The sequence below is a fragment of the Oxyura jamaicensis genome, chromosome 18 (genome assembly GCF_011077185.1).
Source record: "Oxyura jamaicensis isolate SHBP4307 breed ruddy duck chromosome 18, BPBGC_Ojam_1.0, whole genome shotgun sequence".
Taxonomy (NCBI): domain Eukaryota; kingdom Metazoa; phylum Chordata; class Aves; order Anseriformes; family Anatidae; genus Oxyura; species Oxyura jamaicensis.
In genome coordinates, this window is record NC_048910.1 from 2,434,943 (window position 1) to 2,462,075 (window position 27,133).

The 27,133-nt window shown below is 65.7% G+C and overlaps 2 protein-coding genes across 7 annotated transcripts; one reads left to right on the plus strand and one right to left on the minus strand.

The window, feature by feature from the left end:
- Positions 1 to 202: 202 nt before the first annotated feature.
- On the plus strand, positions 203 to 9,564 carry USP43 (ubiquitin specific peptidase 43). The gene is given in 17 exon segments (XM_035342639.1): positions 203 to 527; positions 1,815 to 1,955; positions 3,495 to 3,583; positions 4,086 to 4,178; positions 4,314 to 4,449; positions 4,526 to 4,649; positions 5,107 to 5,179; positions 5,276 to 5,381; positions 5,743 to 5,846; positions 5,968 to 6,045; positions 6,122 to 6,251; positions 6,359 to 6,564; positions 6,566 to 6,675; positions 7,330 to 7,488; positions 8,105 to 8,242; positions 8,322 to 8,782; positions 8,784 to 9,564. Coding segments are annotated over 17 exon segments (2,682 nt in total). The 5' UTR covers positions 203 to 227; the 3' UTR covers positions 9,018 to 9,564.
- A 408-nt stretch (positions 9,565 to 9,972) lies between these two features.
- On the minus strand, positions 9,973 to 25,003 carry ARHGAP44 (Rho GTPase activating protein 44). Of its 6 annotated transcripts, none has more exons than XM_035342577.1 (21): positions 24,662 to 25,003; positions 23,508 to 23,612; positions 23,143 to 23,219; positions 22,893 to 23,004; positions 22,027 to 22,103; positions 21,217 to 21,334; positions 20,010 to 20,078; positions 19,816 to 19,897; positions 19,090 to 19,217; positions 18,866 to 18,977; positions 18,019 to 18,100; positions 17,173 to 17,253; positions 16,976 to 17,089; positions 16,644 to 16,735; positions 16,300 to 16,480; positions 15,818 to 15,835; positions 15,273 to 15,494; positions 13,800 to 14,192; positions 13,399 to 13,514; positions 12,914 to 13,294; positions 9,973 to 10,866 (listed from the first exon to the last, which is right to left on the minus strand). In XM_035342577.1, exons 1-21 carry the CDS (start codon positions 24,782 to 24,784, stop codon positions 10,727 to 10,729), a joined length of 2,823 nt encoding a protein of 940 aa, XP_035198468.1. In that variant the 5' UTR covers positions 24,785 to 25,003; the 3' UTR covers positions 9,973 to 10,726. The 6 variants fall into 6 exon arrangements, 5 of the variants coding, with proteins under 5 accessions (XP_035198468.1, XP_035198464.1, XP_035198466.1 ...); XR_004755197.1 differs by lacking the exon at positions 13,800 to 14,192 and having other exon boundaries at positions 10,731 to 10,866; positions 12,914 to 13,037; positions 13,136 to 13,294; positions 24,662 to 24,993; XM_035342573.1 differs by lacking the exon at positions 13,800 to 14,192 and having other exon boundaries at positions 24,662 to 24,995.
- Between the last annotated feature and the right edge of the window lie 2,130 nt (positions 25,004 to 27,133).

A 27,133-nucleotide genomic window follows, 5' to 3' on the forward strand; every position in this document is an offset into this window, starting at 1 on the left:
CCGGGGGGGCCCGGGGGTGCCGGGGGTCCCGGGGGGCCCTGCGCTCGCTGGGCGGCCTGGCCGGGAGGCTGCTGCGCGCCTGGGGGCGCCTGGCGGGGGGGCGCGGGGCGCGGCGGGGGGCGCCCGAGGACGACGAGGGGGGCTTCGGGGCCGGGGGAGGCGGGGGGCGGCGGGCACCGGGATCGGGGTCGGGGCAGGGATCGGGAGCCGGGGGCGGCGGGACCGGGATGGGGACCGGGACCGGGATGGGGATGGAGGTGGGGACCAGGGTGGGGACCGCGATGGGGACGGGGCTGGGCACCGTGGCACGGCCGCCGGGCGCGCAGGGGCTGCGGAACCACGGCAACACGTGCTTCATGAACGCCGTGGTGCAGTGCCTCAGCAACACCGCCCCGCTCGCCGAGTTCCTGGCCCTCGGCCGCTACCGCGCCCGCGGAGCCCGTGCCGAGGTCACGCAGCGGCTGGCGGCCCTGGTCCGCGCCCTCTGGACCCTCGACTACAGCCCGCGGCTCTCCGCGGAGTTCAAGGTACGGCCCCGACGGCCCCATCCCGGCCCCATCCCGGCCCCATCCCACCCCATCACCCCACGGCCACTCACCAGCTCCCGCGGGCACCAGCACGGCGGGGCTGAGCCCCGCTTGCAGCCACGCGTGGGGCCATGCACGGAGCGCGAGGGATGAGCTGACTTCGGGCTGAGCCCGGGGCTCCCTCCTGCTGGGTGCTTGCTGCCTGCTGGCTGCATTCACCCCGTTGATTTTTTTTATTCTGCCCTTACAATAAGCGGGTGCCCAGGCGGCTGCAGAGCCCCCCACAAGGGTTCAGCCTCGGCGGTGACTTGGCACCCTGGTGACGGGGCTCTGCCCGCATGGGGTTTGGGCGCTGCGCCTGTGCACGGCACCTGGTGCTGTCCGTGGCCGGCTCGGTGACGGAGCTGGGTTTGGTGACAGTGGCACCCGACTGGCGCGGCGTGTCCCCAGTGATTTGTGCTCGAGGTGTCAGGCTTGCTGCGATCCTGGCAGCGTGTCTGCTCAGCCAGGGGCTGGGCCCTGAGACCGAGCCGGGCAAAGCTGCAGGAGACCCTGGGGGGCACCCAGCTGGGCTGAACCCCCCCGGTCACACTGGTGGGGGAGTTTGCTCTGCTCAGCAGAAGGGGAAACTGAGGCATGGGGCAGTGCGTTCAGCCAGTGGCTGTGGAGCTGGGGGACCCCAAGGCTGAGCATTGGTTGTGAGAGGCTGGAGCTGCGCAAGGGGAGACTGCAGGGGACAGGCTTGGGGGCCTCGAGGTTGTTAGAGCCTCTGCAGGGCTGTTAGCTCATGCACTGCCTAATTAGGGAAACCTTCGTTATGGGGATGTGCCAGCCAGCTGGAAGGTGCTGGGTGCTGGGGTCTGCCGGTGCGGCACCGGGCGGCGTTGGGCTGAGCACGCCCCAGGGTGGCACCCGGATGGGGAAACTGAGGCACGGGGTGGCACCGGGCTGGCAATGGGGTGCTGCTGATGGGGTAAGGGGGGCTCGGCCGGGTGGGGGGGTCTCTGGTGACAGCCCTGACCCCAGAGGCATCCCTGCTGCCTGCTGGGGCGTCAGTGGTTCCTGGTGCCCAAAAGCTGTTGCACAATGAGCTGCTGGGAGATGCTCCCTGGCTGTCCCAGAGCTGCTGTGACAGCCCTGCAGCCCCCGGGACGGCAGGCACCCGCCCGTTATGGGCTTAATTACCGCGGGCTGGGGCTGGGATGGGATCAGAGCCTCGTGCCGGGGTGTCAGGTAGTGCCGGGATGCGGGTCCCGGGATGCCGCAGCTCAGCGCCGTGCCTTGCAGAGCATCGTGTCCAAGCACGGCGCGCAGTTCCGCGGCAACGCGCAGCACGACGCCCTCGAGTTCCTGCTCTGGCTGCTGGACCGCATGCACGAGGACCTGGGCGCCGCCTCGCCCGCGCAGGGGCCCTGCGCCACCGCCGAGGTGGGTGTCCCTGGGGGGGGAGCGGGGAGCACCCCAATTCTCCCCAAGGACCGAGGGGTGCAGCCTTGCAGCATCCAGCCAAGCCGGGCAGCTCTGGCACAGCGCCCACAATTAAGCCTCTCTGTCTGGCTGCGCTCTCAATGTCCCCGTGTCCCCGTCCCCAGCGGGGTGCCAGTGCCTGGTGTGACACCAGTGGTGGCCGTTTGGCTTCGGGACGGGGCTCCCTCTCCCCCCCAGCATCCTTTTTGCAGCAGTGGCTCTTGGAAGCTGAACCCACTGCTGCCCGTCCCCATGGGCAGCGCCCTCCTCCCGGGTGTCCCCCCACTGCTTCGGGGTCCCTGTGGAGCCCAGCGCCTGCCCTGAGTCCCTGCAGCACCCGTGGGTGCAGCAGATCTCTGCTGGGAGCCGTCTTGGTGGCCGTTTGGCTCCAAAGTGGTGCCTGTGGGGGGCACTTTGTGCCTTCCCTTCTGCTTTCAGAACCCATTAAACAAGAAGAAAAGCTGAAACACGCTTTTTCCATCAGAGAGCAGCTCCTCAGGCGGCTGGGTGGGAGCTGGGAGCACAGCGAGTGCTCGAACCCCCCTGGGAGAAATCAGCGCCCGCGTCCCCCACCCTGAAACCCGCTGCTGGTGTCAGGCGGGGTGACACGGGGTGGGGACGCTGTGGGATGGATGGAGAGCGGGGACACCGGGCCTGGGGATTCTTGGAGACGGGTGTGCAGTGCCACGACCCCGGTGTGTCCCCTGTGCCCGGGGGACAGGCAGGCTGCTCGGAGGCTGGAGCAGGAGGAGGAACCGTCTGGGGGATTTGGGGCAATCTGGGGGAATCAGAGGGGGCACGGGCACTGCTCAGAGTGAGTCAGGTCCCCCTGTGACACGGCAGATGGCCCCAGGCAGGCTGTGAGGACACGTCAGGCTCAGCGGGACCTGGTGCCAACAGATGGCACCAGGAAAACCCACAGCCCGGCCAAATACCTCCTGCATTTTCAGGCTTGCTCACGGCCATACCAAAAACCCTTCAGCCCCTACACCAGCCCAGTCCTCCAGCAGCATCTCACGGCTTTCCCCCATCCCACGGCTGGCTGCACGCACCCTGAGGGCGCCCATCTCCCAGGGCTGGAGGCTGAGGCGGGGCAGGGAGAGGGGCCAGCCGTGGGGGCTGAGCCCTGGTTTTCAGCAGCCCGAGCCCTGAAAAGCCCCCTGAAAAGCCGAGCGCTTCATCCACGTCCTGTAAGGATCAGAGCAGGGGAACTCGCAGGGCAGCTCGCCTCCCTGGCCGCGCGTCTGGCCTCCTCGGCTGCGATGGGGCTCGGCTTGCCCAGGTCCTCCCTGCCACGGGGCTGCTCCCAGCTGGGGGCTTGGGCTGTGCTGCCCACGGGGGGATGTGCCCAAACCCCCCCCCCCCCGGGGCAGGTGCCCGTGGGGATGGGCAGGGGTCGCTTCCTGTGCCGCAGAGCCCGTGGGGTCTCCGCAGCCGTGCCTGGCTCCCTGTGCCCCCGCAGTGCCCCGGGCTCACCCTGCTTGTCCCTTGTCCCCGCAGCCCGTCCCGGAGCAGAGCAGCAGTGCCAGCGGTGCCGCGGCGCCCCGCGCGCAGAGCTTTGTGCAGAGCCACTTCCAGGCGCAGTACAGGTGAGCGCGCACTGCGGGGGCCGCATCCTGCCCTGGAGCAGTGCTGCCGCCGTGCCCGGCGTGGTGCTGCCGGAGGGGGGGGACACCACAGGCTGGGACCCCCCCAGGTCTGCTGGGCTGGGAGGGTTCGTGGAGGAGGGCGGCGAGGGGACAAATCTGGAGATGTGGAGAAGAGAGAGGGGGGAAAAATGGAAAGGGGAGAGGGAAGGAGAGGAGAGACGAGGAGAGGTGCACTGGCTGCTGACATTAAATATTGATGTGAGCCAGGCTGTGCTGGGGCTGTGCGGCCAGCACCAGGTTCTGTAGCAACAGTCGCTGCCGTGCCATTGATAGGTTTCAGAGTGAACAGCCGGCCAGGGCTGCGCGTGGCTCTGGGCAGGCACCGTGGGGGGATGCAAGCCCCCCACCTCCATCTCGCAGCCCCGGTGGGGCCGTCCCGTCCCCATGCGGCTTCGTGCCGCGCTCCTCGGGGATGTGCCAGCGCCGTGCCCGCGCCCCGCAGGTCCTCGCTGACGTGCCCGCACTGCCTGAAGCAGAGCAACACCTTCGACCCCTTCCTGTGCGTCTCGCTGCCCATCCCCACGCGCCAGACCAGGTGAGCCCCCCGCACCCCTCCCACTACCCCAAAACCGAGCGATTTGCAAAATCTGGGGAAAAGATTTGCGGTGTGGGTGCCGGCCCAGGGGCCGCCCCCCGCCCTGACGCCCCCTCCCCACGATGCCGTCCGCAGGGCGCTCAACGTGACGCTGGTGCTGCAGCGCGAGGCCCGGCGCCCGGTGCGTGTGGGGCTGGCGGTGCCGCTGCGGGGCACGGTGGCGGAGCTGCGCGCCATGGTGGCAAGGGAGGGGGACGTGCCCCCCGAGCAGGTACCGGGGGTGGTGGTGGCACCGGGGGGCACCCCAAATCCTCCCCCAGGCCCCCCAGCATCGGGGTGTCCCGCAGGTGATCCTGGCGGAGGTGTCCCCGCGGGGCTCCCTGCGCTCGCTGGGTGATGCCGAGGAGCTGGGCACGGCCGGGGAGGGGGCGGCCCTGTACGCGCTGCAGGGCCCCCCTGGGCCCCCCGCAGGTACCGGGGCAATGCTGGGATTGGTGGGAGATAACGGCCCCTGGGCTGGGATTGGTCGGACATAACAGCCCCGTCCTCTGATTGGTGGGAGATAACAGTCCCCTCCACCCCAATTTCATGATTGGTGGAAGCAGGTGCCTGCCCAGCTCTGATTGGTGGCACCCTCCTTCCCTCCTCCCAGTGATTGGTGGGAGCCTTGTCCCTCACGCTGTGATTGGTGGGGGCAGGTGTGTGCTGTGCTGTGATAGGGGGGATGGGGGTGAAGTCTCCACCAATAATTGATAGGAGGTGGGGGTCCCTCCTGCTGTGATTGGAGGGAGGTGGCTGTGCTGCGCGGTGATTGGGCTACGCCGTGAGCCCCGGGCTGTGATTGTGCCCCCTGTCCCCATGTCCCTGTCCCCATGTCCCTGTCCCCATGTCCCTGTCCCATGTCCCTGTCCCCATCCCTGTCCCGCAGGCCGCCCCCCGGCCCCCCCCGTGCTCCTGCTGCTCCTGTGCCACGCAGCGGGCACCGGCCCCCGCCAAGCCAGGTACCAGCACCGCGCCCCCATGGTGCCCCCATCCCCGGGGGGCGTCCCCGCCACTGCCCCCATCGCTGCACCCAGCCCCGTCCCCTCCGTCCCCAGGTTCGGGCCCCCCCTGGTGCTGTGGCAGGAGCGGGGCGCGTCGTGGGCGCAGCTGCAGCGCAGCCTCCTCGCCCCGCTGCGGCCCCTGATGAGGAGCGGGGCGCAGGTGAGACCCTCCCCGCATCCCCCCCTGCCTGGGGATGGGGCCACGGCGTCACCCGTCCCTTGGCACCTGGGTGCCACCATCCCCTCCCCGCACTGTCCCCGGGGCTGGGAGGGGGCAGCCCCCACGGGTGGGACCCATCCCCACGGGTGTCCCCACCGTGGCTGCGGGAGCAGGATCAGAAGCCCCTCGGGACCCGGGATTAAATTCCCAATGCACACGAGGATCGGTGCCAGCAGCCAGCCTAGGGGGGGGCACTTGGCCGGGGTTGGCCCCGCTCCTGGGGTGGCCGAGCCCCCCCCGAACCCCACTGAACTCCACCAAGCCCCCGCTGAGCCCCGCTGAGCCCCGCTGTGCCACGCAGGGTGCAGGGACCCTGTTCCGGCTCCGCGTGGCCGGGGACACAGCACCCGGCACCTACCTGTCCCCGCAGGACGCCCGGCCGCTCTGCCACCCCGCCATCGACAGGTGAGGGGGGGACGCAGCCATCCCCATGGGGAAGGGGGTGCCACCACCCCCGGCCCTGCCGGGAGGGAAACTGAGGCACGGGGAGGGGCTGGGGGCTCGCGGGGCTGACGCTGCCCCGCAGGGCGCTGCGGATGAGCGGCGCGGGCGGCCCCCCCCACGTGCAGCTGACAGCCGAGTGGGACGTGGCCACCAAGGAGCGGTGAGTCCCACGTGGGGAGCGGGGGCAGCGTGGGGCTCCCTTCCCTGAGCCCCCCCTGGCCTCCCCCACCCCGCAGCCTCTTCGGCAGCCTCCAGGAGGAGGCCGTGCAGGACGCCGAGAGCGTGCGGCTGCAGCAGCAGGCGCACCAGCAGCAGCACAGCTGCACGCTGGACGAGTGCTTCCAGCTCTACACCAAGGAGGAGCAGGTAGGGGGCACCCCGACAGCCGCCCGTGAGCACCGCGGCACCGGGGGGGAGGCTGCTGGGGCCGCCGGGCTCGTTTCGGGGGCGCCCACGGCGCGCGGTGTCCCCAGCTGGCCCCGGACGACGCCTGGCGCTGCCCGCACTGCCAAGTGCCGCAGCAGGGCACGGTGAAGCTGAGCCTCTGGACGCTGCCCGACATCCTCATCATCCACCTGAAGCGGTTCCGGCAGGTGGCCGAGCACAGGCACAAGCTCACCACGCTGGTGCGCTTCCCCCTGCGGGGGCTGGACATGGCCCCGCACCTGGCCCCGGGGGGGGGGCCGCTGGGCGCCCCGGCGCCTGCCCGAGAGCTGCCCCCGCGACTCCCTCTACGACCTGTACGCCGTCTGCAACCACCACGGCAGCATGCAGGGCGGCCACTACACCGGTGAGTGCGGGACGGGGCACGGCAACGGGGGGGGCTGGGGGGCTCCCCAGGGGATGGGCGGTGGGGTAGGGCGTGGGGTTTGGGGGTGTGCCATGGGGCACAGCATGGGCTCGGGGTGCGTGGTGAGGGGATGGGGCATGAAGCTGGGAAGCACTGCAGGGGATGGGCACTGGGACCGGGGGGTATTGCAGGGGATGTGCCGTGGGATTGGGGGGCACCCCAGGGGATGGGCAGTGGGGCTTGGGGCACGCTGCAGGGGCTGTGCTTTGGGGTTTGGGGTACATAGCAAGGAGATGGGGCATGGGGTTGGGGCATGCTGGAGGGGGATCTGCAGTGGGGCAGGACCTGGGGGTTGGAGGGCACTGCAGGGGCGTGCAACAAGGCTTGGCTGGCACCTCCGGGGCATGTGTGATGGGTTGGTAGGACACAGGGCTGGGGGGCACTGCAGGGGATATGCTGTGGGGCAGGGCATGGGGTGGGGGCATGCACAGTGGGCAGGGAGCATGGGCTGGGGCCGTGGGGCTGTGTCCCAGAGCAACGCCTGCAGGGGCCGGGCTGCCCTCGCTGTCGGGCTCCCGTCCCCGCTGCACCGGGCGAGGGGCGGCCCGGGGGGGGGTCCCTGCCCCCTCGTGCCCTCCCTCACCCCTGCCCCAGCATACTGCTGCAACTCCCTGGACGGGCGGTGGTACAGCTACGACGACAGCACGGTGGAGGCGGTGCAGGAGGACGAGGTGAGCACCCGCAGCGCCTACATCCTCTTCTACCAGCGCCGCAACGCCATCCCCGCCTGGTCGGCCAGCAGCGCCGCCAGAGGTGAGCGGAACGGCCCCAGCGAGGGCACCTCACGGCCACCTGCATGCCGCAGGGATGCCACCTGCACGCTGCCACCGGCCCGACGGTGCCTGGGAACCTCTGGGGCATGCACGTGGGGATGGCCCAGGGCACACGGAGCACGTGGGCACGGCTCAGCCAGGCACACGTGTGTGCAGCACCTGGACACGTGTGTGAGCACGGCATGGTGTGCACCTGGGGACGTGTCTCCATGCGTGGGCAGTGCCGCAGGCACACTGCACAGCTACGTGCACGCACGTGCACGCGGCGCATTGTGCAGACACCAGAGCCAGCTGCACACACTTGCAAGCTCCTGGGTGGCTGCACCCACTGCACGCCTGCTTGAATCTGCAGCTGCACAGCGCAGACAGCACGGTGTGTTCGCACTTAGCCCACACGTGTGCACACCCACACGCGTGCACACGCAGCTCTTTGCAGCTCCCGCACTGCTGCAGCCCCACGAGCAGCCCCCTGCCCCGCTCCCAGGGGTGCTGAGCCCTCCCGGGGCCGCGGGTGGGACCGGTGCTGGTGCTGGCACCGCGCAGCCCTCACACAGAGCCCAGCCCCGGCGCCGCTCGCAGCCCCCCGCTCCCCGCAGGCTCCGCCAGCTCGCCCCTGTCCGATCACTGGGTGGCCCGGCTGGGCGGCAGCAAGCGGGACAGCGCCGTGTCACAGCCCCCTGCCCCCCGTCCCTCCCCGCCCAGCACCCCGGACACCAGCACCGCTCAGGAGAAAGGTGAGCAGCACCCACAGCACCCGCAGCACCCACAGCACCCCGGGGCGGCTGCTCCGACCTCCTCCTCCTTTCCTTGCAGGCGGCTTCGAGGCGAGGCCCTCGGTGCGCAGCCTCCAGAGCCGCAGCCTCAGCGTGAAGCTGCCCCCCGCCCGCCGGGATGCCCCCCCCGGGCCCGTGCCCCTGCGCTGGTCCTTCACCTCCCGGCCGTGGGCACCGGGTGCCCTGGGGGAGCTGGTGGTGGTGCACCTGGAGCCGGAGCACCGGCCCCGCCGCCCCCACCGCGCCGTCCTCCCAGCAGGGGTGGGGGAGGATGGCGGCCCCCACGCTGCCCCCCAGGCCCAGAGCCCCTCGCTGGGTGAGGCAGCCGGCACCCCCAAAAAATCTGAGCTGCCCCTCTGCACCCCAACACTGCGCCGAGCCCGGAGCGCCGGTGCCGAGGTGGCCCCGCGCCTGCACCCCACAAGCAAGAGCCCCCCCGGGGGCAAGGAGCAGGAGCAGAGACCCACCCGGGGGCGGCAAGAGGGCAAAGCAGGGGGGGGGCACGCTCTGCAGCAGCCCACGGAGCCCTGAGCCCCCCATCAGGCGCTCGCAGAGCTCAGCCAGCCTCCCTCTGCGCCCCCTCCGCCTGCTGCGGCGCTCGGCCTCGCTGGGCAGGGGCGCGGGGGGCCCCCCACAGCCCCCACCCGGCCCCCTGGGTGCGCGGGGCATGGTGCTGCGGGGCCGGGAGCGCACGGCATCGCTGCACCACGCGGCCGTGCCAGAGTCCAGCTTCTGAGCAGGGGCTGTGGGGTTGGTGTGAGGCTGAAGTGGGAGCGTTTGGTGCGGGGGGGTGCCCGGAACCAGGGCATCCCCGCACCGTGAGCATCCCAAACCTGGGTGTATGGTGCTGGGGGCGTCGTGCAGCCGGGTGCCTGGAATCAGGGTATCCCTGCACATCTGGCACCCCAGGAACATCCTGCAGCAGGGCATCCTGCACCTGGGCACCCCGCACCAGGGGAATCCCATGCTGGGCATGCCCTGCACCACGGCCCCAAGCGCCTTCCCAACCCATGCCTTACCTGGGAGCGAGCAGCAGGCAGCAGGCGTGGGGTCCGTGGGGCAGAGGGACGTCAGGAGAGAGAGTATTTATTCTGTACGGAGAGAGTTTTACACAGAGACGGTTTTGTTTTGTACGAGGCGACTCTTTGGCAGGGCGGCCGGCAGCGGGGCGCCGCTCCCGCTCTCAGGGCTATGCAATACGCGATTCCTGCACCCAGCTTTTGTACGCGGGGGCTGCTGGCGGCGGCGCTCGGAGCTCTTTCTATTAAAGACACGTGAAAGGAGCCCGGTGCTGCGTGAGTGTGTGGTGCCCACCCGGGGGGTGGATTCTTGCTGCCTCCCTTCTGAGCAGAGCTGAGCATGGGAAACCTGAAGCCCCCCAACAAGCTCCTGAAGTGGGTCCGGGGGGGGGGGGGGTTGGAGGTGGCTGTGGGCACCCTGGGGCATGGCACAAGGCGGCAGGGAAGGGGCTGGGGTGCAGCACAGCTGGCAGGCAGCCCCACCCCCCCCCCAACACCCACATGGCAAGGAACAGCTGTAACGGGGTTTTCCTTCACCCCCAGATCACAACGCCCCTGCTTTATCCCCCAAACCCCCCCTAGGCCAGCCCCATTCCACAGCATGGCCCCACCACCTCCGCCACAACCGGCTGCGAAGCCACCGCAGGCATCAAATAAACCCAGGCTCGGGGCGAGTTCAACAGCAATTTGCACATTTATTTCGGGTGCTCCCGCCCTCCCCTTGCCCGGCCCCCCCGAAGGGGTGACGGTCACATCGCGGCGGGGACCGAGGGCAGCCCGGGGGGGGTCTGGGCTGTGCAGCACGCGGGGAGCGGAGCGGGGCCGGGAGGGGGGCCAGGAAGGCGAAGCATTTCCATTTCCATTGTCCCTTGTACGGCAGGTCAGGTGGAATGGCTCCAAATAAAACAAATATATATATATATTTCTATATATACAAATATATAATATATATATATCTATGCCCACCAGATATATATATATCTCATCTCTCTGAAAAGGATAAAAGGTTACTTTGTCTCTGCATGCACAACCAAAGCCTCTGCTCCACGCCACCAACCCACGACGAAGCGAGCGGGGGCTGCAGGCGGGGGACGGGGACGTGTCCCCCCCCCAGCACTCGCGTTATTGCTGCTGGGCCGCCCTCCCCCAGCCCCGCTCGGCCGGGGCCAAAGCAAAGAGACGAGACCCCGGAGCAACGCCACCCGCGTGCCCCCCGCGCCCCATTTCGAGGCAGGACGGGGCTGCCGGCACCTCTCCAGCCCCGGTGGCACCGCGGGGACGTGGGCGCCTGCCGGGGGGGACATAGGCACCGAGTCACAAGGCAAAGTCTGGATAAGGCGAACCGAACCGAACCGAACCCAGCTAAGGAGCAGCGTCCCCCGAGCGCTGGCCGGGTGCCGCGGGGACGGGTAGGGAGGGGACGCTGTCATAGGGCCGTGCTCTCCGAGTCCTCCTCCTCCTCCGGGGGGGCTTTCACCGAGAGTCTCTGCACGGCGTCCGGCGGGTCCCGGCGCAGGGCGGCATCGACGCCGAGGTGGATGGACGGGATCTCGAAATGGACCAGACCTGCGGCGGGCACAGACGGGCAGCGTGAGGGGCTGCCGAGGGGGGCACGGGCGGGTGCTGGCACACGGTGTGCTCCGACGGGCTGGTGCCACCGCCGGGGCGGCACACGGGGCTCCAGGCCCCCATCCCAGCCAGCTGCCTGTCCCCACACCTGGAGGGACATCGCGGTCCCTCAGCAGGCTGCAGGAAGCCACCCAGGGGAGTGGGGGAAAGTCCCGTGTCCTGCTCCTGCAGCTGCCGCCTCGGGGACCCTGCCACAGGCGGCAGCACCCAAGGGCACCCAAGGGTGCAATGCCAGGGTGCGGCGACAACTGGGTGCTGGGGGCACCGCCTATGGGTGCCGTGCCGGGGGCACCATGCCTGGGAGCGATGCCCGGTGCAGTTCCCAGGTGCACCGGTGCCTGCGTGGGGCTGCACCTCCTGGGCGCCCTGGTGCTGGGGTTCATCCACGCCTGGCTGCAAACCCACTGCAGCGCCTGGGGGCACCGCACTGGGGTGTGTTGTGGGGGCTGCACCGAGGCCCGGGCACAGCACCGGGGTGCAGCAGGGGGACGCAGCACGCGTGGGGACAGCCCGACCCCACCGCTGCACGTCCCCCCGTCCCATCCCCTCCGCCCTCACGGGGTGACCGGGCACATCAAGGTCCTGTGCGCGGGGACACCCGGCTGCCAGCCACGCTGCGCCCCGCAGCACACGCGGTGCCCCTGGGGCACCAAGCTCTGCCAGCACCACGTCCCCAGGCTGTCCCCACTACCAACGTGTCCCCTGAGCTGCCCAGGACGGGGAAATGCCCTCCCACCACGTCCTGCCACCCCTCTGCAAAGCCCCTGGGGAGCCGAGCTGGGGACACCAGCGGGTGCCCGCTGCCACTTTGCGTCTCAGGGGCCACGGGGCAGGAGGGAGCCAGCGGCACGAGGAAGCCGGAGCCAGGTGACAAACGTGTCCTTGCTGGTGGGATGGGGCTGGGGGGGCACGCACCCACCCGCCCCATGCACCCAGGGGTGGCAGTGGGGACGGGATGGCAGCGGGTGGCCCTTGGGGACAGCAGTGGCAGGGGACAGGGACAAAGAAACAGGAACAAGGTCAGGACACAGCAGAAATGGCAGCAGAGCTTTGGGGCACTTCCCAGGGACACTGCCACCCTCCTGGGAACGTTGCCATCTTCTTAGGGACACTGCCACCTTCATGAGGGCACTGCCACCTTCCAAGGGGCATTGCCATCTTCCTGAGAACAGTGCCACATTCCTGGGGACACTGCCACCTTTCTGGGGACATTGCCACTTTCATGAGGACACTGACATCTTTCTGGGAACATTGCCACCTTCCCAGTGATGTCACAGCCTTCCTGAGGGCAATGCCACCTTCCCAGGGACACTGCCACCTTTGTGAGGATATTGCCATCTTCCTGGGAACGGTGCCGCCTTCCCAGGGACCCTGCCACCTTTCTGAGGACACTGCCACTATCCAAGAGACACTGCCACCTTCCTGAGGACCTTGTCACCTCCCCAGGGACCTTTCCACCTTCCTGATGGCAGTCATCTTCCTGGGAACCTTGCCACCTTCACTAGGACATTGCCACCTTCCTGGGGATGCTGCCACCTTCCTAAGGACATTACCACCTTCCTGGGGACACCACCACCTTCCCAAGGAAATTACCACATTACTGAGAACACTGCCACCTTCCTGGGGACACCACCACCTTCCTGGGGACACCACCACCTTCCTGGGGACACTGCCACCTTCCCAAGAACACTGCCACCTTCCTGAGGACATTACAGCCTTCCCGAGGCCACTGCCACCTTCCCGAGGACAATACCACCTTCCTGAGGACACCGCCACCTTCGCAGCGATGCCACCACCAAACCCCAGGACACGAGCAGCCGTCCTGGTCCCTCTGCTCCGCAGACGCAGCCGTGCCACCAGACCAGAGCCCCGGCTGCCCACGGGGTCCCAGCGGGGTCCCCAGTCGGGGTCCGTGCCCTGGACCGCTCCGAGCACCCCGGCGCAGCCCCGGCGCATCCTCAGTGTCCCGCAGCGGCTGGGTTACCTGTGGGCACGCTCTCCCCGGGGGCCACGGCGTCGAGCAGGGGGGGCTCCGCGGGCTGGGGGCTAGAGCCGGACGCGCTGGCCGTGGGGGGCTGCGGCGGCGGCAGCGAGGGCCTCTGCCTCGGCTTGGGGACGGGTCGAGATTTGGTTACAGAGCCGCCCAGGGGAGGAAGAGGAGGAGGAGGAGGAGACGGGGAAGGTGCGGCGGCTGGGGACAGCTGACCTGAGGCCAGGCAGTAGCCTTGCGGGTAAGCGAGTCCATAGGGCGCGGGGGTGCTCGGTGGGGTGGGGGACAGGCTGGCGGGGGACGGCTGGCCCGCCGGCGGCTCCGACGTGCCCCCCGAGGGCGCCTTGGGCGGGATGGGCGCCAGCTTCTTGGAGGCTGCGGGAGAGACAGACGAGACAGACAGACAGACGGGCGGACGGACGGACGGCGGTCAGGGGGGCGAGGGGCGCGGGGAGGCGGGCGCGCCGCCGGGCACCCACCTTTGCGCAGGCTGCGCGGGCTCTGCTCGGCGGGGGACGGCGGCGCGGCCGCTGCCTGCTGCCCGCTGCCCTTCTGCGGCCCGGAGACGGGGGAGAGCTCCTTGGGTTTTAGGGGGGGGGGGGGGGGGGGGTGGAAAACAAACAGCAGTGAGGTCCTGTCCTCCCCGGCACCCGAGGCCCCGGCACCTCCGCGCATCCCGGTGCGAAGCGGTGCCCAGCGCCGGGCTGGGGGCCGTTAAGACGCGATTTTGCTTTAATTGGAGCTTTTTAAAGCAATTTTTCAGCGCAGAAGCCATGCTGCAGGCATGCCCCTGCACGGCTCACAGCCATTCCCGGGGATGGCGGTGACACCAAGGCCACCAGCTGTGGTGGGGGCACCCAGGGGTGGCAGGGGGAGTTACCTGGCCAGGCTGGCTCCCGCAGGTGTGCGGCCGCCCCCGGGGGCAGAGGGCAGCGTTCGGGGCCGGGGGCTGGGCAGGAGCAGGGGGGCGGCGATGGGGAGCGGGCAGCGCCACGGGGCCGGGGAGCGCTGCGTGGGGACCGGCAGGGAGCAGGGCTTGGGGTGAGCGAGGGGGGCGAGCAGAGGGTGAGGGGAGGAAGAGGAGCAGCAGGGGGGAGGCAGGCTGCGGCTGCAGCCCGGCCAGAGGCGCAGGGGTGCGGGGCTGAGCCCCAGGGAGGGCTGTGCCCAGGGCAGGGGATGGGGCTGGGGACCAGGGGCCGGGGGACCCCGCTTGTCCTCGGGGCAGGGGGGGCTGTAGCAGCAATCCGACCAGGCAGGCGGCGCATCACCCGTGCTGCAAAATGTCCAAAAACAACCAGAGAACAGCAAAACGATAGAACGAGGAAATAAAAAAGACATGAGCAGAAGCATCGGCAGGGGAGGAAGCAAAAGCGGCAGCGGAACAGCGGCGGCGTGGGAGCAGGCACGGCCCCACTGAGTGCTCGGGGCTGCTGCAGGAGAGGCCGATACCGAAATGAGGGGGGGCTTGGGGGAGAGCCCCTTCCCCGTGGCTGGAGCTGGGCTCCAGGCTCTGCATGGTCCCAGCCACGGAGCCATTTCTAGAGCAGCCCTTGGCACGTCCCCATGGTTTGCGGTGCCATCGGCAGCCCAGCTCGGCCGGCACCTCTCCTCCAGCCAGGGAAGGAGGAGGAGGAGGAGGAGGAGGATGGGGTGAAGGCAGCACCAGCACAGGGGACACGGTGCCCTGGGAGCTGAGAGCAGTGCAGAAGCAGGCTGGGCACAAACAGCACCGAAATGCAGCAGCAGCAGGACAGTGGGGACCTGGTGGGCACCCGCCGTGCTGGGCGCAGCCGCAGGGGACCCCCACAGCCCCTTGGGACAGGGCTGGGACAGCTCCGAGCCCAGCCCCAGGATCCGGCCCCTGGGCAAGATGAGCCTGGGGAGTGCTGCAGGGAGGGTCCCACCTCCACGGGGACCCCAGAGCACCCATGGGTGCTCGGCCAGCCCTTTGCCACACAGCTCATGGGCAGGGGAAAAGAGCCCTGTGGGGTGGTGGGAGAAGAAGGCTCCCCCTGTTTTGGGGCAGGAAGGTGTAATTTAGCTATTTTCCTCTACTTGGTCCATGCAGGATGAAGGCAGACACACAGACCTTGGGCTCGAGGAACGCCTGGCTCCTTTAGGCTTTCACTTTGGCCACTGCAAGCCCAGCAGCTCCTTCCTTGCTGTTATCACCCAAATTCCAGCCCAGGATAACCACAGCGAGCCGTGCGAGAGACCCGCAGGGAAAACCCAGCTCGTTGCAGACCCCATGGGGGCACCACAGGGAACATCCTCTCCTCCCGCTCCCCGGGGGTGGCCGTGCCTGGGGAGGGACACACGGCAGGGACGGGGGGAGGGATGGGGGTGTCCTTACCTTGCCCGCTCAGCTGCGGGTGGGAAGCCGAAGCTGGTGGGAGGAGGCGAGGGGGTCGCTGAAATATCGGGCGCTTGCTCGGGGATGGGCGAGTGCGGCGTGGCGGGCAGCTCGGTGGGCGGCGCGGGGGGCTGCGTGGCAGGGGGGGTGGCGGATGCCTTGCGCCCCCCCGAGGTGCCTCTGCGGGCCACCCATGAGGTGTCCATCACCCTGACGCCCATGCTGGGGGGACAGAGACGGGTCCTCAGCACGCGCACAGTGGGACAGGACCGTGCTAGGGCCCCTCTGGGTAAGCCCCCAACCCACGCGGCCACCCCAAGCCCAGATGGTGGCCGGGGCGAGGGGCCGGCCGCTGCAGCGGGGTCTGGTCCCTACGAACGCCTCTTCCACAAGGAAGCTGTTGGGAATGGACCTCCACGGCAATAGGGCAGCGGTGGCTTTGCAGGACAAGCTTGTGTCACCGGCCACGTTGCCCTTTGCCTGATACCAGCAGGCACCAGCATCCTCCCAGCACCCTCCCAGTCCTGCCGCGGAGGACACCGTACCTTTGGATTTTCCTAAGGCTGCATGGACAGAAACACATGGTTATTAGTGCAAACGAAGCTGAAACGAGCCACCCGGTGCAGTGCCTGCTGCTTGGAAACGGAGCTGTGAGGCCAAGGGGCTTGGAGCGTGGGCACAGGAGGGACACGGTGGAGAACCAGGTCATGCTGGGGCGGGGGAAGCCCAGGTGATGGGGCTGGGACCTGGCTGTGGGTCCACAGCACTGAGCAGGGCACAGGAGGTGACGGGAGTTGTGCAGCCCCAGCCCCACAGCATGGGCCCGCCTGCTCCCATCTCCAGCGAGCTCAGGGCTGGTGAGAAGCCCGGGTCTCATCTAAGCACCCCCAGCTCTCATCCCAACATGGACAGCGAGGTCCTCCCATCCCGGGACCACCCAACCTCCACTGGTTTGCACCCTCAGTGTGATTCCAACCCCGGGGGGGCGACACCAGCTCCCTCTCCGCCGGCCCTGAACCAGCCCTACCCATCCTTCTTGTAAAACTCCAGCATCATGTTGTCCGTGGCCACGCTGAGCGGCCGCCGCGCCTGGTCGTGCTGCTTGCGGTCGGCGTGGTCCATGTCCGGGGAGGGCATGGAGCTGTAGTTGGCGTTGTGGTTCACGTGCATGGGGCTGCCGTAGTTCCCCGTGACGTTGAACTCGATGTCTGGGTGGCAAAGCGAGACGGGGACATCAGAGCTCTGACCCCCCTGGGCCAGGAGGGGCAGCCGGTCCCCGTGATGCCCATCCCATCCCGTCCTGTCCCGTCCCATCCCGTCTCGTCCCATCCCATCCTGTCCCGTCCTGTCCCAGCACAGGGCTCAGCCCACCTCCAGGGAAGAACCAGTCTGCGTGCTGGATGAGCGGCTCGATGATGCCCACGATCTGCAGGGAGACAGTCGTCATCATCTCTGTGATGTTCCTGCAACACAACGGGCAGCGGCTCGGCGGCTGCCACCCCGCCACGGCCCGACCCCGCTCCCTGCTGGGTTCTGGCTGCCCCTTGCCCCCCCAGCAGCCCCTCGGGTCTCTCGTCCCTGCTCTGCAGCACCTCCCTGGGGAGTGGGTGCTGCTCCCACGCTGCAGGAGAAACCTTTCGTGCCCCAGAGCTACAGCTTCAGTCCCCATCTCCCCCTCCCACGTGCCCACCGCCGTACGCTACCCTTCTGCCTGCGGCCAGAGGAGATTGGGACCCAGCACGATGGCCACGTTGCTTGGCGTCATTTTGTTGATGTCCTGGTACTCAGTCAGCTTGGCCAGGAATTTAATCAGGTACCTGGAGGGGCGAGCCCAGGCACCGGTGAGGCAGGGTGCGCCCTCCCCAGGCCCACGGCGGCTCCTCGCCCGCCCCACGCTCACCTGATGTTGTTGTAGTTGGCCTTGGGCAGCTTCTCGCAGGCGCTCCACAGGGCCTGCAGCCGCTTCTCCTGCTCCGGGATGCTGTGGGAGGGGATCGGGGTGAGCGCCCTGCAGACCCTGGCCCTGCCACCCCACTGCCCGCGGCACGGACACCGCACTGAGGTGGACGCTGCCCTTCGCATCGGGGCGCTCGCTCCGAGCTCGTTCCTTTACCAGCTGGTAACACCGTACGGACAGGTTTGTGCATTTATACCAGGAGGTCTGAGCGCCCTTGGGCAGGGCAGGTTTGCAGACCCGGCCAGAAATGGGACCAGAGCCCAGCTGTGAGAGCTGAGTCACCTTGAGCACGGTGCTGTGCACTACGCTGGGGGCATCAGGGCTTGGTGACATCAAGGCCACCCTTGCACTGGGGCACGCAATGCCCAAGGGTATCACACAGAGCCCTCAGACCCTGGAGCAAACCCCAAACGCTGGCAGCCAGTCAGAAACAACTCAAGAGGGGTGCCCCCACTGTTCCTGGGTGTGTGGGAGCATTGGACCCGGAGCCTGGAAGCTCCCACACTGCCGCCCTGCATGCTGCTGGCCATCCATGGGCCATCAGCCTTTGTGCTCAGCCTCCTCACCCTTGGGGAACTGCCACGGGGCTAAAACTTGCTTGTTTAGTCCCTCCTGAAACTCATTTGAAACTGCTTTGTGGAAGACCACTGGCCAGACCTCAGCAGATGCTGGCACCGGACCAGGGCTGGGGCACAGGCAAGGCAAAGGGGCCGGGGCTCTGCCGGGGCTCTGCTGGGGAACCCGTGGGGATGGCCCCGACCCCAAGGCCACCTCCTGACCCGGACTCACTTGGAGGCCTGGATCCACTCCTCGTACAGCTCAAACGTCATCAGCGGCTCCGGCAGCTCGCGCAGGTAGGACTTGAGCGCTCCTGAAGCACACAGCGGGGACGGGGCTCACCACGGCTCACCGGGGCCACCTGCACCCCCCTGCTGACGGCACTGCCCAAAGTGTGTGCTGCCTCCCCAGACCCGTTAGGTTCATTGGAGCCTCCTCGAACCCCAGCAGCTGCTGAACTTCCACCCTCTCCCTTTCACCTCCAGCAGCCCCTCTGCCTTTCCTTTTTGCCCGGCACCATGCCCCAAGCCCCCACTCAGCCCGTCGCTGGGAGCACTTGGTCGGTGGCTTTCTGATGGGACACCAGCGCCCAAAGCCTGCAGCCACCAGGAGCCAAGCCCAGGAGGGGAAAAGCTGACTCGTGTTTAAAGCAAATTAATGCTCAGAGACAGCCCAGCAGGCCGGGCTCTGTGCGCAGAGAGCAGCTTGCATCAGTGCAGAAGCGGCAGAGATATGATTGAGAACTCAATTAGGGGGCGTGTGTGCACCTCCCTGGCTGCTCCTGGCTCCTCCAGAGCATCTCAGGCTCAGTGTAGCTGGGGGCTTTGTCCCAAGGTGGGGGCAGAGGGGAGGTGCTTGCACTCGGTGAGGGATGTGCAATTTGGGCTTGAAGGAAGCCTGAAACCAGCCCTTCGATGTGACTGCCATAGCGCAAGCACCTCGCTAGCTCCTGCCCTTGTGAGCATCCCCTCTGTGCCCCCTCGCGGGGCTTTCACATTGCCCGACAAGGGCAAGCCTCCGACCAGCAGAAGATCAGCTCCGGGGCACCCCAGAGCCACCAGCCGTGGGAGATCCCCACCTGCGATGGCGTGCGGGTCGGCCGAGTACTCCTGCACGTCCACCACGCAGCAATCCAGGGCGGCCTTCAGCTTCTTCAGCTTGGAGGCAGAGGGAGCCACGCGGAACAGACCCTTGGCAGAGGACACGAGGCAGCGTTGGCACCAGGGCACGGCCCCGAAACCTCCCCGGCCACTCGTCCCCATGCCACCAGAGGTGGCCAGGCCACCATCGGCCAGCACTCACCTCCTCCTGCATGCCGCACTCCAGCAGCATGGTCACGCAGGCCTCCACGGGGAAGGCGATCTCCCGCCCGCTGATGGCCAGGTGCTCCTCCAGCGGCTTCCCGAAGGACGGCTTCTCCACCCACGCTTCTGCGATGGGCAGAGGGGTGATGGGGGACAGAGTGGGGGGCACCCCACGTCCTCCTGATCCCCTCGGAGGAGAAGGTCGGGGGTGGCAGTGGGTGTTTGGGTGTTGTTGCAACACCACGACCCCGCATTTCTGTCCCGGGACACCCAGAAGCGGGTTTTAAAGGTGAAATCCAAGCAAAGTATTTCCCAGCCATCACATTTCATGGGGGCTGAATGATGCTTTCCAGGGGAGCAACCACTTGCAACTGTTTGCAGGGTTCTCCTCCTTCTTTTGCCACAGTTTGAGTCAGGAATAATTTGAGGAACACAGATCACTTCCTGCCCAACCGCAGCAGCACCTCGAGCACAGGGTGGCTGCCGGGGTGACCACGCAGCGGCCCCAGGGGACGGGGACACTGCCCCAGCTCAGGGACAGGCAGGATGCAAAGAGTGGGAGCAGACAGGGGGTGCACAGCTGCAAGCCAGGCACCACATCACGCCACGCGGTGACACTGCAGCCCACTCGCCAAGCCCGGCTGCCAGCGTGACACCAGGTGATGGGCTCCGCGTCCCCGGTGTCACCCGCCTCAGGAGCAGGACAAGCCCTGCGTGCACTCACCCTGCTGGGCTTTTATCTGAGGCAGCACGTTCTGCAGAAGCGCCAGTGACTTCCTGTGGTATTCGGCCTGCACCTCGATCAGCTGGGGAGAGACGGCACAGAGTGCGCGCGGTGCCGCCGGTGCAGCGGGGACGGGCACGGGGCAGCTGCAGCGCGCGCGGGGACGAGGGGAGCGGCCGGCTCGCAGCGCTTACCGTCTGGAAGTAGTTTGCATAGTCGATTTCTTTGGCCACGAAGCTGTACATGTCAGCCGAGAGCTGGTCCTGTGGGGAGCACGGAGTTAGGAGCACGCCCAGTGCCGTGGCCACCACGATGGCAGACCGTGGGGGACAACGCAAGCGCCGCACGCCAGCCTTCCTCCCTGCCGCAGCGCCCTCAGCACGGAGCCCAACACAGCACGTGGCATGTAACGCCTGCTCGAGCCGTGCCCAGGACCCCACATGCCCAGCAGCACGGTGGAGCTTCGCTTTCTGCTGCATTACAAACTTCTCCACTCTCCCACACCCGTGTAAAAACCCTAATTAGCCATTTCAAGCTTCTCAGAACGATTTACGTGGAAAGCTCCTGGGCTGAACAGCACGAATCTGGCACAAATCGCACAAAAGTTTGCTCTTCACTTGCTGCAGCGCTCCTCCCATGCGAGCAGCTCCTCAGCTGCACGTTTCCGCCCAGCAGAGCAGCAGCACAGCTCGCGTGCCGCGGGTACTGCATCAGCCTGGCAGGGCCCTCGGGTGCTCCTCCTGATTTCTGGCGGTGAGGAGGAGGGAGCTGTCTGCTCCGAATCGCAAAGAGCCCTCCCGGAGCTGCACGCAGCCCCGCGGCTCGCGTTTCTGTCCAAACGCTTTCTCAATGTACTTTGCAGCTTCTTGAGTTGCTCCTTTCTGAGAATCCCCCTCCTGCACTGAAACTGGAGGACACGCACAGGGCTGGGAGCAGATTTCTGAGGCCACGCGGGTCCTGGCTCTGTCCCTGCGAGGTGACTCAGCCGAGCCCTGGGGTCAGGATGCTCTTGGGCTCCTGAGGGCTGTGGGACATGGGGGGGGGGGCAGAGCAACTGCGGCTGGGAAGCATCACCCACAGCCAGCAGCTCCGGGGCACAGCACCTGCTTTCGAGGGTGGCACATGCTGAGCCCGAACACCCCGCAACCCCCAGGACCAGGAGAGGAGCAGGGCTGCCAGGGCTGTGCTGGGCACGGGGCCAGCCCCAGGGAGGGTTTCTTGTGCGCAACAGGGAAGCAGAGGGGGTGATGCTGCAGGTCTCCTGCTGCAAGTGGCGCCTGGGATGCGAGGCGATGCTGAAGCCCTGGCTGCACGTGGAGGAGGTGTCCCCAAGCCGTGCTGTCCCTCCTGCTGCGCCCTGATGTCCCCACACCCCCACGTGTCCCGGGGTGCCTCTGGTACCCTGCAAATCTCCACTCGGTTTGCTGCCTCCTCCATCTCCTCCCTGAGAGCGTCGGCTTTGGCGCCCGACGGCTGCAGGTTGCTCGACAAACTCGATGACTTCGCGGACTGCTGCCACCTGCGGACAGCAGGCAGGGTGTCAGGAGGGGACAGGGACCACGCAGAGCCGTGGCCGGAGCCCAGCTGAGCCGGTGGGCAGCCCAGGGACCCCCTGCCAGCCCCGCCGCAGTCCTCAGGGCTGAGCACCACGGAAAGGGGCCCAAACCATGCTGGGATGCAGGAGCCACCCCCAGCCCAAACGATCCCTAGCTCCAATGTTACAATTGTTATTTTTCAAACGCTTGCAGACTGCCTCGGGCACAGCCCCCGGCGGGCTGCTCCAGTGTCACCTGGGACACGGGGTGACGCCAAGGGACATCCCACGTCCCCAGCTGGGCTCTGCCAGCCGAGCGCTGCTCTACAGCAGCAGGAGCAGCTGGCTGTCTGCCACCATGTAAGAATTCAGCCAGATAGGGAGAACAGGAAAAAATAAAGATTTGGGCCAGAAAAAAACATACATTTTTTTTCTGCAGTGTGCATGCAAGGAAAAGGGATCTTGCAGAGAAGAGCGGAGCTATGGGCTCATTGCAGAGCTTGACTTCGAGGCACAGTGACACAGCCGGGCTGTGACTTCCCACGGCTGCTGGCCATGCACTTTGCATCGCCCCAGCCACCCAGGGACCTGGGGATTTACAGAGCCAGGGGGAGCTCAGAAGCCCCTCGCGAGGAGCGACGCCTGCCCAGCACAGGCAGCCCGGCTGCAGTTCTCACCTCGTCCTCGAGGAGTCCATGTCCAGCACCAGCTTTGCTAAATGCTTCCTCTGTTTTTGGATATTCGGGATTTCCACCTGCAGCAACACAGGGGCACGGGGGGAGAGAAACACCTCGCTTAAATCGCCGCAGCATTAGGAAGGCAGCACAGCCCACTGCTCCTCTGCTTCCCACCCGTGGTGCACAAAACCCCTCGACACCAACATGCAAATGTGAAAACCCCATCCCTGAAAGAGGCATCCTTTGGTCAGTAAGTCCGCCTGCACCTGGATACCTGGCTTACGGAAGAAAAGCTCTTTCTGGGATGTGCCAGCCACAGCAGCAAAGCCTGCCACACACAGGCGGCGTCTGCCAAGGGCTTTGCAGGCCAGGAAAGGCCCAAAGCCGCAGCCCGGCCCTGCTCTCCTGTCCTATCACCAGCAACTCAATAAAGCTCTTCGTATTTCAGCTGGGGGAGATAAAATCAGAATGGAGCCCATGACATTTTGCAAGACATAAAAGAGAAAAAAAAAAAAAAAAAAAAACAGCATTTGGAAAAAAAAAAAAAAACAGAAAGTTGGCAGCAGGAGGAAAAAGGAGGAAAAAAAACTCCCAGACAACAACCTCCCTTGTTTGGAGCTTGGAAACGTGCTTCAGAAATAAAAGCATTCAAGCCTCTGCCTTGAAGAAAGATAGAAAAGAGCAACAGCCAAGCGGGATGGCAACTGGGGATGGCAACTGAGCGGGGCAGGGAGCTGCCCCGGCAGCGGGGCTGGCGGACATGCAGACACTGGCTGTGCTGACAGCAGGAGCCAGCACCCAGCACCCCTGGGTGACCCCGAGATGCCACCACCCGCTGCGCCCGGCTGCGTTTTGCCCAGCCCCACCTCAGCCAGCACGAAGAGCGGCTCGATGACGTCCCTCTCCACCTGCAGCTCGAACTGGATTAGTTCCTGCGCCAGCTTGTCCTCTGCCTCCCCGCACAGCCTCAGCATCTTCCTGCAAAGGGATGGCGAGGCTGGGGAGGGACGGCAGCGATCCCGGCTGGAGCCGTGGGGCATCCTGCCCTGGGGTCTGCGAGGCAAGGGGCAGGGATGGTGGGCACTGCAGGGACGTGGTGGCACTGCCACCTCTTACCCCAGCAGGGAGTCGTCGCCCAGCACTGCCGAGCCCTCCATCAGGCACTGCGCCAGTGTCGTCAGCGGCAGCTTCTTCTGCAAAGGGAGCGCCCCAGTGCCGTCAGGCTCCCCATGCTTGTGGGCCGTCACATTGTCCCCAGCCCCAGGTGGCTATGGCCACCCAGCCCCTCCTGCCGTCACCCGGCTGTGCTTCTGCACGAGCTCTGTCCAGTGCCTCACTTACACAGGCATTTTGTTCACATGCGTGCAACTCCTCTGCCCCACACACCCATGTGTGTGCACCCACAGGCGTCCAGCTAAAGGAATGGAGGAAACGGCTCCGCTGCCCACTCGGCATCCCCAGGGGAGCCTGGCAAACCTCACCGAGCGCTTGTCGGCGTCCACGCCTTGCTGGCCCTGCAGACATGCCGTCAGCTTCTTGTGGGTGCTGTGGGAGACCTGCTTCACCAGCTCCAGACGCTTCTCCACCTGCGGACACAGCGGCACCCGTCACCGTCCCGTCCCTCCTCATCCTCACCCTGGTGTAAATCCATTTGTTAATCAAAGGGATTTTAATTGCCAGTGCGTCGGGCTGCGTACAGACTCCTGGCTGTCTTCCAACACCCTGCTGTGCCAGGCAGAGGGTCAGTGGCCCTGGGGACAGGAGTGGGGACAACAGCAGTGCTGTGCGCTGCGGCTGAGTGAGGGCAGGAGCTTTCTCTCCCCGGAAAAGCTTTGCTTGCACCAAACTGGCAGATTCTCAACCCCAGGGCTGAAAATTGCCTGATTTGCCTCGGACTTGCTTAAACAGGGAAGTCCATCCAAAAGCTCAGCGAGATGAGCCACTAAATGTCAGCAAACAAGATCTGACGAAAAACGTAGCCGAGACCGTCGGGAAAAATGCGCAGCTAAGCAGAAAGTGCAACATCTGGGAAAATAATCCGGAAAAACAAATAACCCCTGCCCTTGGGACACGGGGATGTGCCGACAGGGCAGCAGGTCCTACAGGGAGCAGAGATGCCAGGATACATGCAGAATGGGCTGCTCTGCCTCGGCCGGGGCCCTGCACACTAGCTGTACGCATCTACATGTCCATGTACACCTTGAAAGATGGGGCACTGTGCAGGAGGAACACGGGGGTGTGAGAAGGAGGCAATGACGCCAAAAAGGGTTTGGGCTCCCAATTTTCCCTTGAGACAGCCCCCCAAAGAAGGCGCTGCACTGACACAGAGCTGCTCGCCCCTTCTCCCCACAGCACCTTCCTTCTCCCCAAAAGATGCTACCACCCCACACAGCACCGAGGCCCAGGCTGCACGGTGCCAGCAGAGACCTGAGCGTGCACAGAGAGACGCCAGGATCTAAAAATGAAGCAATGAGAAACACTGACCTGCACTGCCAGGCTGGGGAGCCCCCATCCAGCCCCAGTCCTCCCGTCCCTGTCCCCGTCCCGCACCCACCGCCCTGTGCCGCTGCAGCACCCGCGGCCACCCATGGGTGTTGGGGCTGTGGCTGCCTTCTTCAGGGCAGAGGCACTTTACCTGCAGAAGATCTTCGCTCAAAACCTCCGTCTTCTCGGCCCTGCGAGAGCAGAAAGACAGAAATGAGTTGGTGAAGAGCCTGGCGCATGGCCGTGCTGGGCACGGCGGGAGTTGCTCCTCCATCGGTCCGTACGGGGACCGGACCGTTCCGTATTCCTGTTGGAGACGTGGTCAGTGGGAGTGAGGGCACCCTCGGCACCTTGCCGATGACAGCGGGCCGCGTGGTGCAGCGACCCTTGGGAAGGCAGGGCTGCCATCCTGAGGGGTCTGTGCCGGCTGGGAGGGGGGCCGTGCGACCCTCGTGAGGTTCAGCAAGGCCAAGGGCAGGGTGCTGCAGCTGGGTCAGGGCAATCCCAAGCACAAATCCAGGCTGGGCAGGGAATGGACTGAGAGCAGCCCTGAGGAGAGGGACCTGGGGGTGCTGGGTGACAAGAAGCTAACATGAGCCAGCAATGTGCGCTTGCAGCCCAGAAAGCCACCTGCAGCCTGGGCTGCACCACCAGCAGTGTGGCAGCAGGGCGAGGAGGGGATTGTCCCCCTCTGCTCTGCTCTCGTCAGACCCCATCTGGGGCCTGTGTTCTGCTCTGGGCCCCCAGCACAAGGAGGACATGGAGCTGCTAGAAGGAGTCCAGAGGAGGCCACGAGGGTGCTCAGAGGCTGGAGCACCTCTGCTGTGGGGACAGGCTGAGGGAGCTGGGGCTGTTCGGCCTGGGGAAGAGAAGGCTCCGGGGAGACCTCACAGCGGCCTGCCAGGGCCTGAAGGGGGATGCAGGAAAGCTGGGAGGGACTCTGTGTCAGGGGGCGGGGGGATAGGACAGGGGTAATGGCTTTAAGCTAAAAGAGGGGAGATTTAGATTAGATATGAGGAAGAAATCCTTCACTCAGAGGGTGGTGAGGCCCTGGCGCAGGCTGCCCCAGGAGCTGTGGGTGCCCCATCCCTGGCAGTGCCCAAGGCCAGGCTGGCTGGGGCTGGGGGCAGCCTGGGCTGGGGGCAGGGGGCCCTGCCCATGGCAGGGGCTGGAACTAGGGGGACTTTATGGCTCCTTCCAACCGAAAGCACCCTGTGGTTCTGTGACTCTATGCACACAGCGATTTATGTCTCTCTGGTCCATCAGCCCCGTGTGCAGCCCCACCTGCTTTTTTTTCCTCAGTTACAGTTTCTGGTTGGAAAGCTTCTCCCCACCACCTCCTAGACAAGAAAAGCCTGGAGCATCATCACCACTGCTTGGACATTGAAAAACCCCATGGCCAAGCTCCAGGATGCTGCAGGACCCCACATCTGTGCCCCAGGATGCTGCAAGACCCCACACCCGAACCCCAGGACACTGCAGGACCTCATGTCTGAGCTCCAGGACACTGCAGGAACCCACATCTGGCCCTAGGCCATCCCTCCTGTGGATCACAACAGCTATCACCATGCTGGAACAGGGCACACATTTCTCCCCCCAGGCACCCTACCATTGCCCAAACACCCCAATGGGGTCTGAACACCCTAAAATGCACAAAGCAGAAGGAGCAGCCCTCGTGCCTGGAAGGATGAGCCCCGGTGATGTGCTGGGCTCCTCTGGGACGATGGATATTTTGCTGCAGAAAGGCCAACTTGCACAACTTACCTGCAAAGCCGTGAGAGCCCCTGCCAGCACCCACACTGCTCTGGTAGGCAACGGGACACGTGTAAGCCATTGCACGCTGTAATGTTTATTCATAATCGCAGAGGGTTTTTTTACAACTTTAGTAAACCGTTTGTTCTTTAAAAAAGTTATCTGTGTCAAGATGCGCTTGGACAGAGAGTGGAGTTTAGCTAAAATGTAAAGGTCAGTTGTCCTCCCAAGGTTTGTCACTGGTTAACGTGAGGCTGGAGCACGACAGCAAATTGCTCTCATCCTTTGGCCTCCTTTAAAAACAAAACAAAACAAAACAAAGCACACAAAAAATACCCAATACCTAACTTGCCCAAGCTCCGTTTGCTTTTTAAAACCCAACATGATTTTCTCAGCCCTGAGAACCCAGCTACAGAAGTGCAGAATTGAACAAGTGGAAATGCAGAATATGAAAGTGGAAACGAAGAATTTGAAAGTGGAAGTAAAGAGCACCGGACGGAAAGTTCAAAAGCGGTGCCAGCGGCACGGCCGTGGGCTTGCAGCCAGGGGAAGGACTTTGTCTGCAAGTTCATCGGCGAACACACTGAGTTCAAAGCCTTTATGAAAATGTAAATGAACTGTGCTAAATCCGGCTTGCATATGAAACTTGTCGTAGCATCCAATTTAAGTCAGTTTATTTTTAAAGAGGCACAGAACCCATTTGGTTTAATTAAAAAAATGGATTTAAACGTGTGCATTACACCCCCCTGTGTTTGGCAAGCAATCGACCTGCTCTCCACCTGCCAGGTTATGGCCCCAGGGGCTCTGCTCCTCCCCGCCGCTCCCTTGGCACACCTTCCTACCGCCTTTTGTGAAGCTTTCCTCCTGTCTT

Bases quoted from the DNA above. Each gene is read 5' to 3' on its own strand.
- ARHGAP44 (XM_035342577.1), bottom strand. From the start codon at position 24,784: ATGGAGGAGCAACTCCCGCCGTGCCCAGCACGGCCATGCGCCAGGCTC. The intron at 23,220-23,507 runs GTGAGGTTTGCC...CTCCCTTTGCAG, and splicing joins TGGACGCCGACAAGCGCTCG to AAGAAGCTGCCGCTGACGAC. The intron at 19,218-19,815 runs GTGAGTGCACGC...TGCCCATCGCAG, and splicing joins TCAGATAAAAGCCCAGCAGG to AAGCGTGGGTGGAGAAGCCG.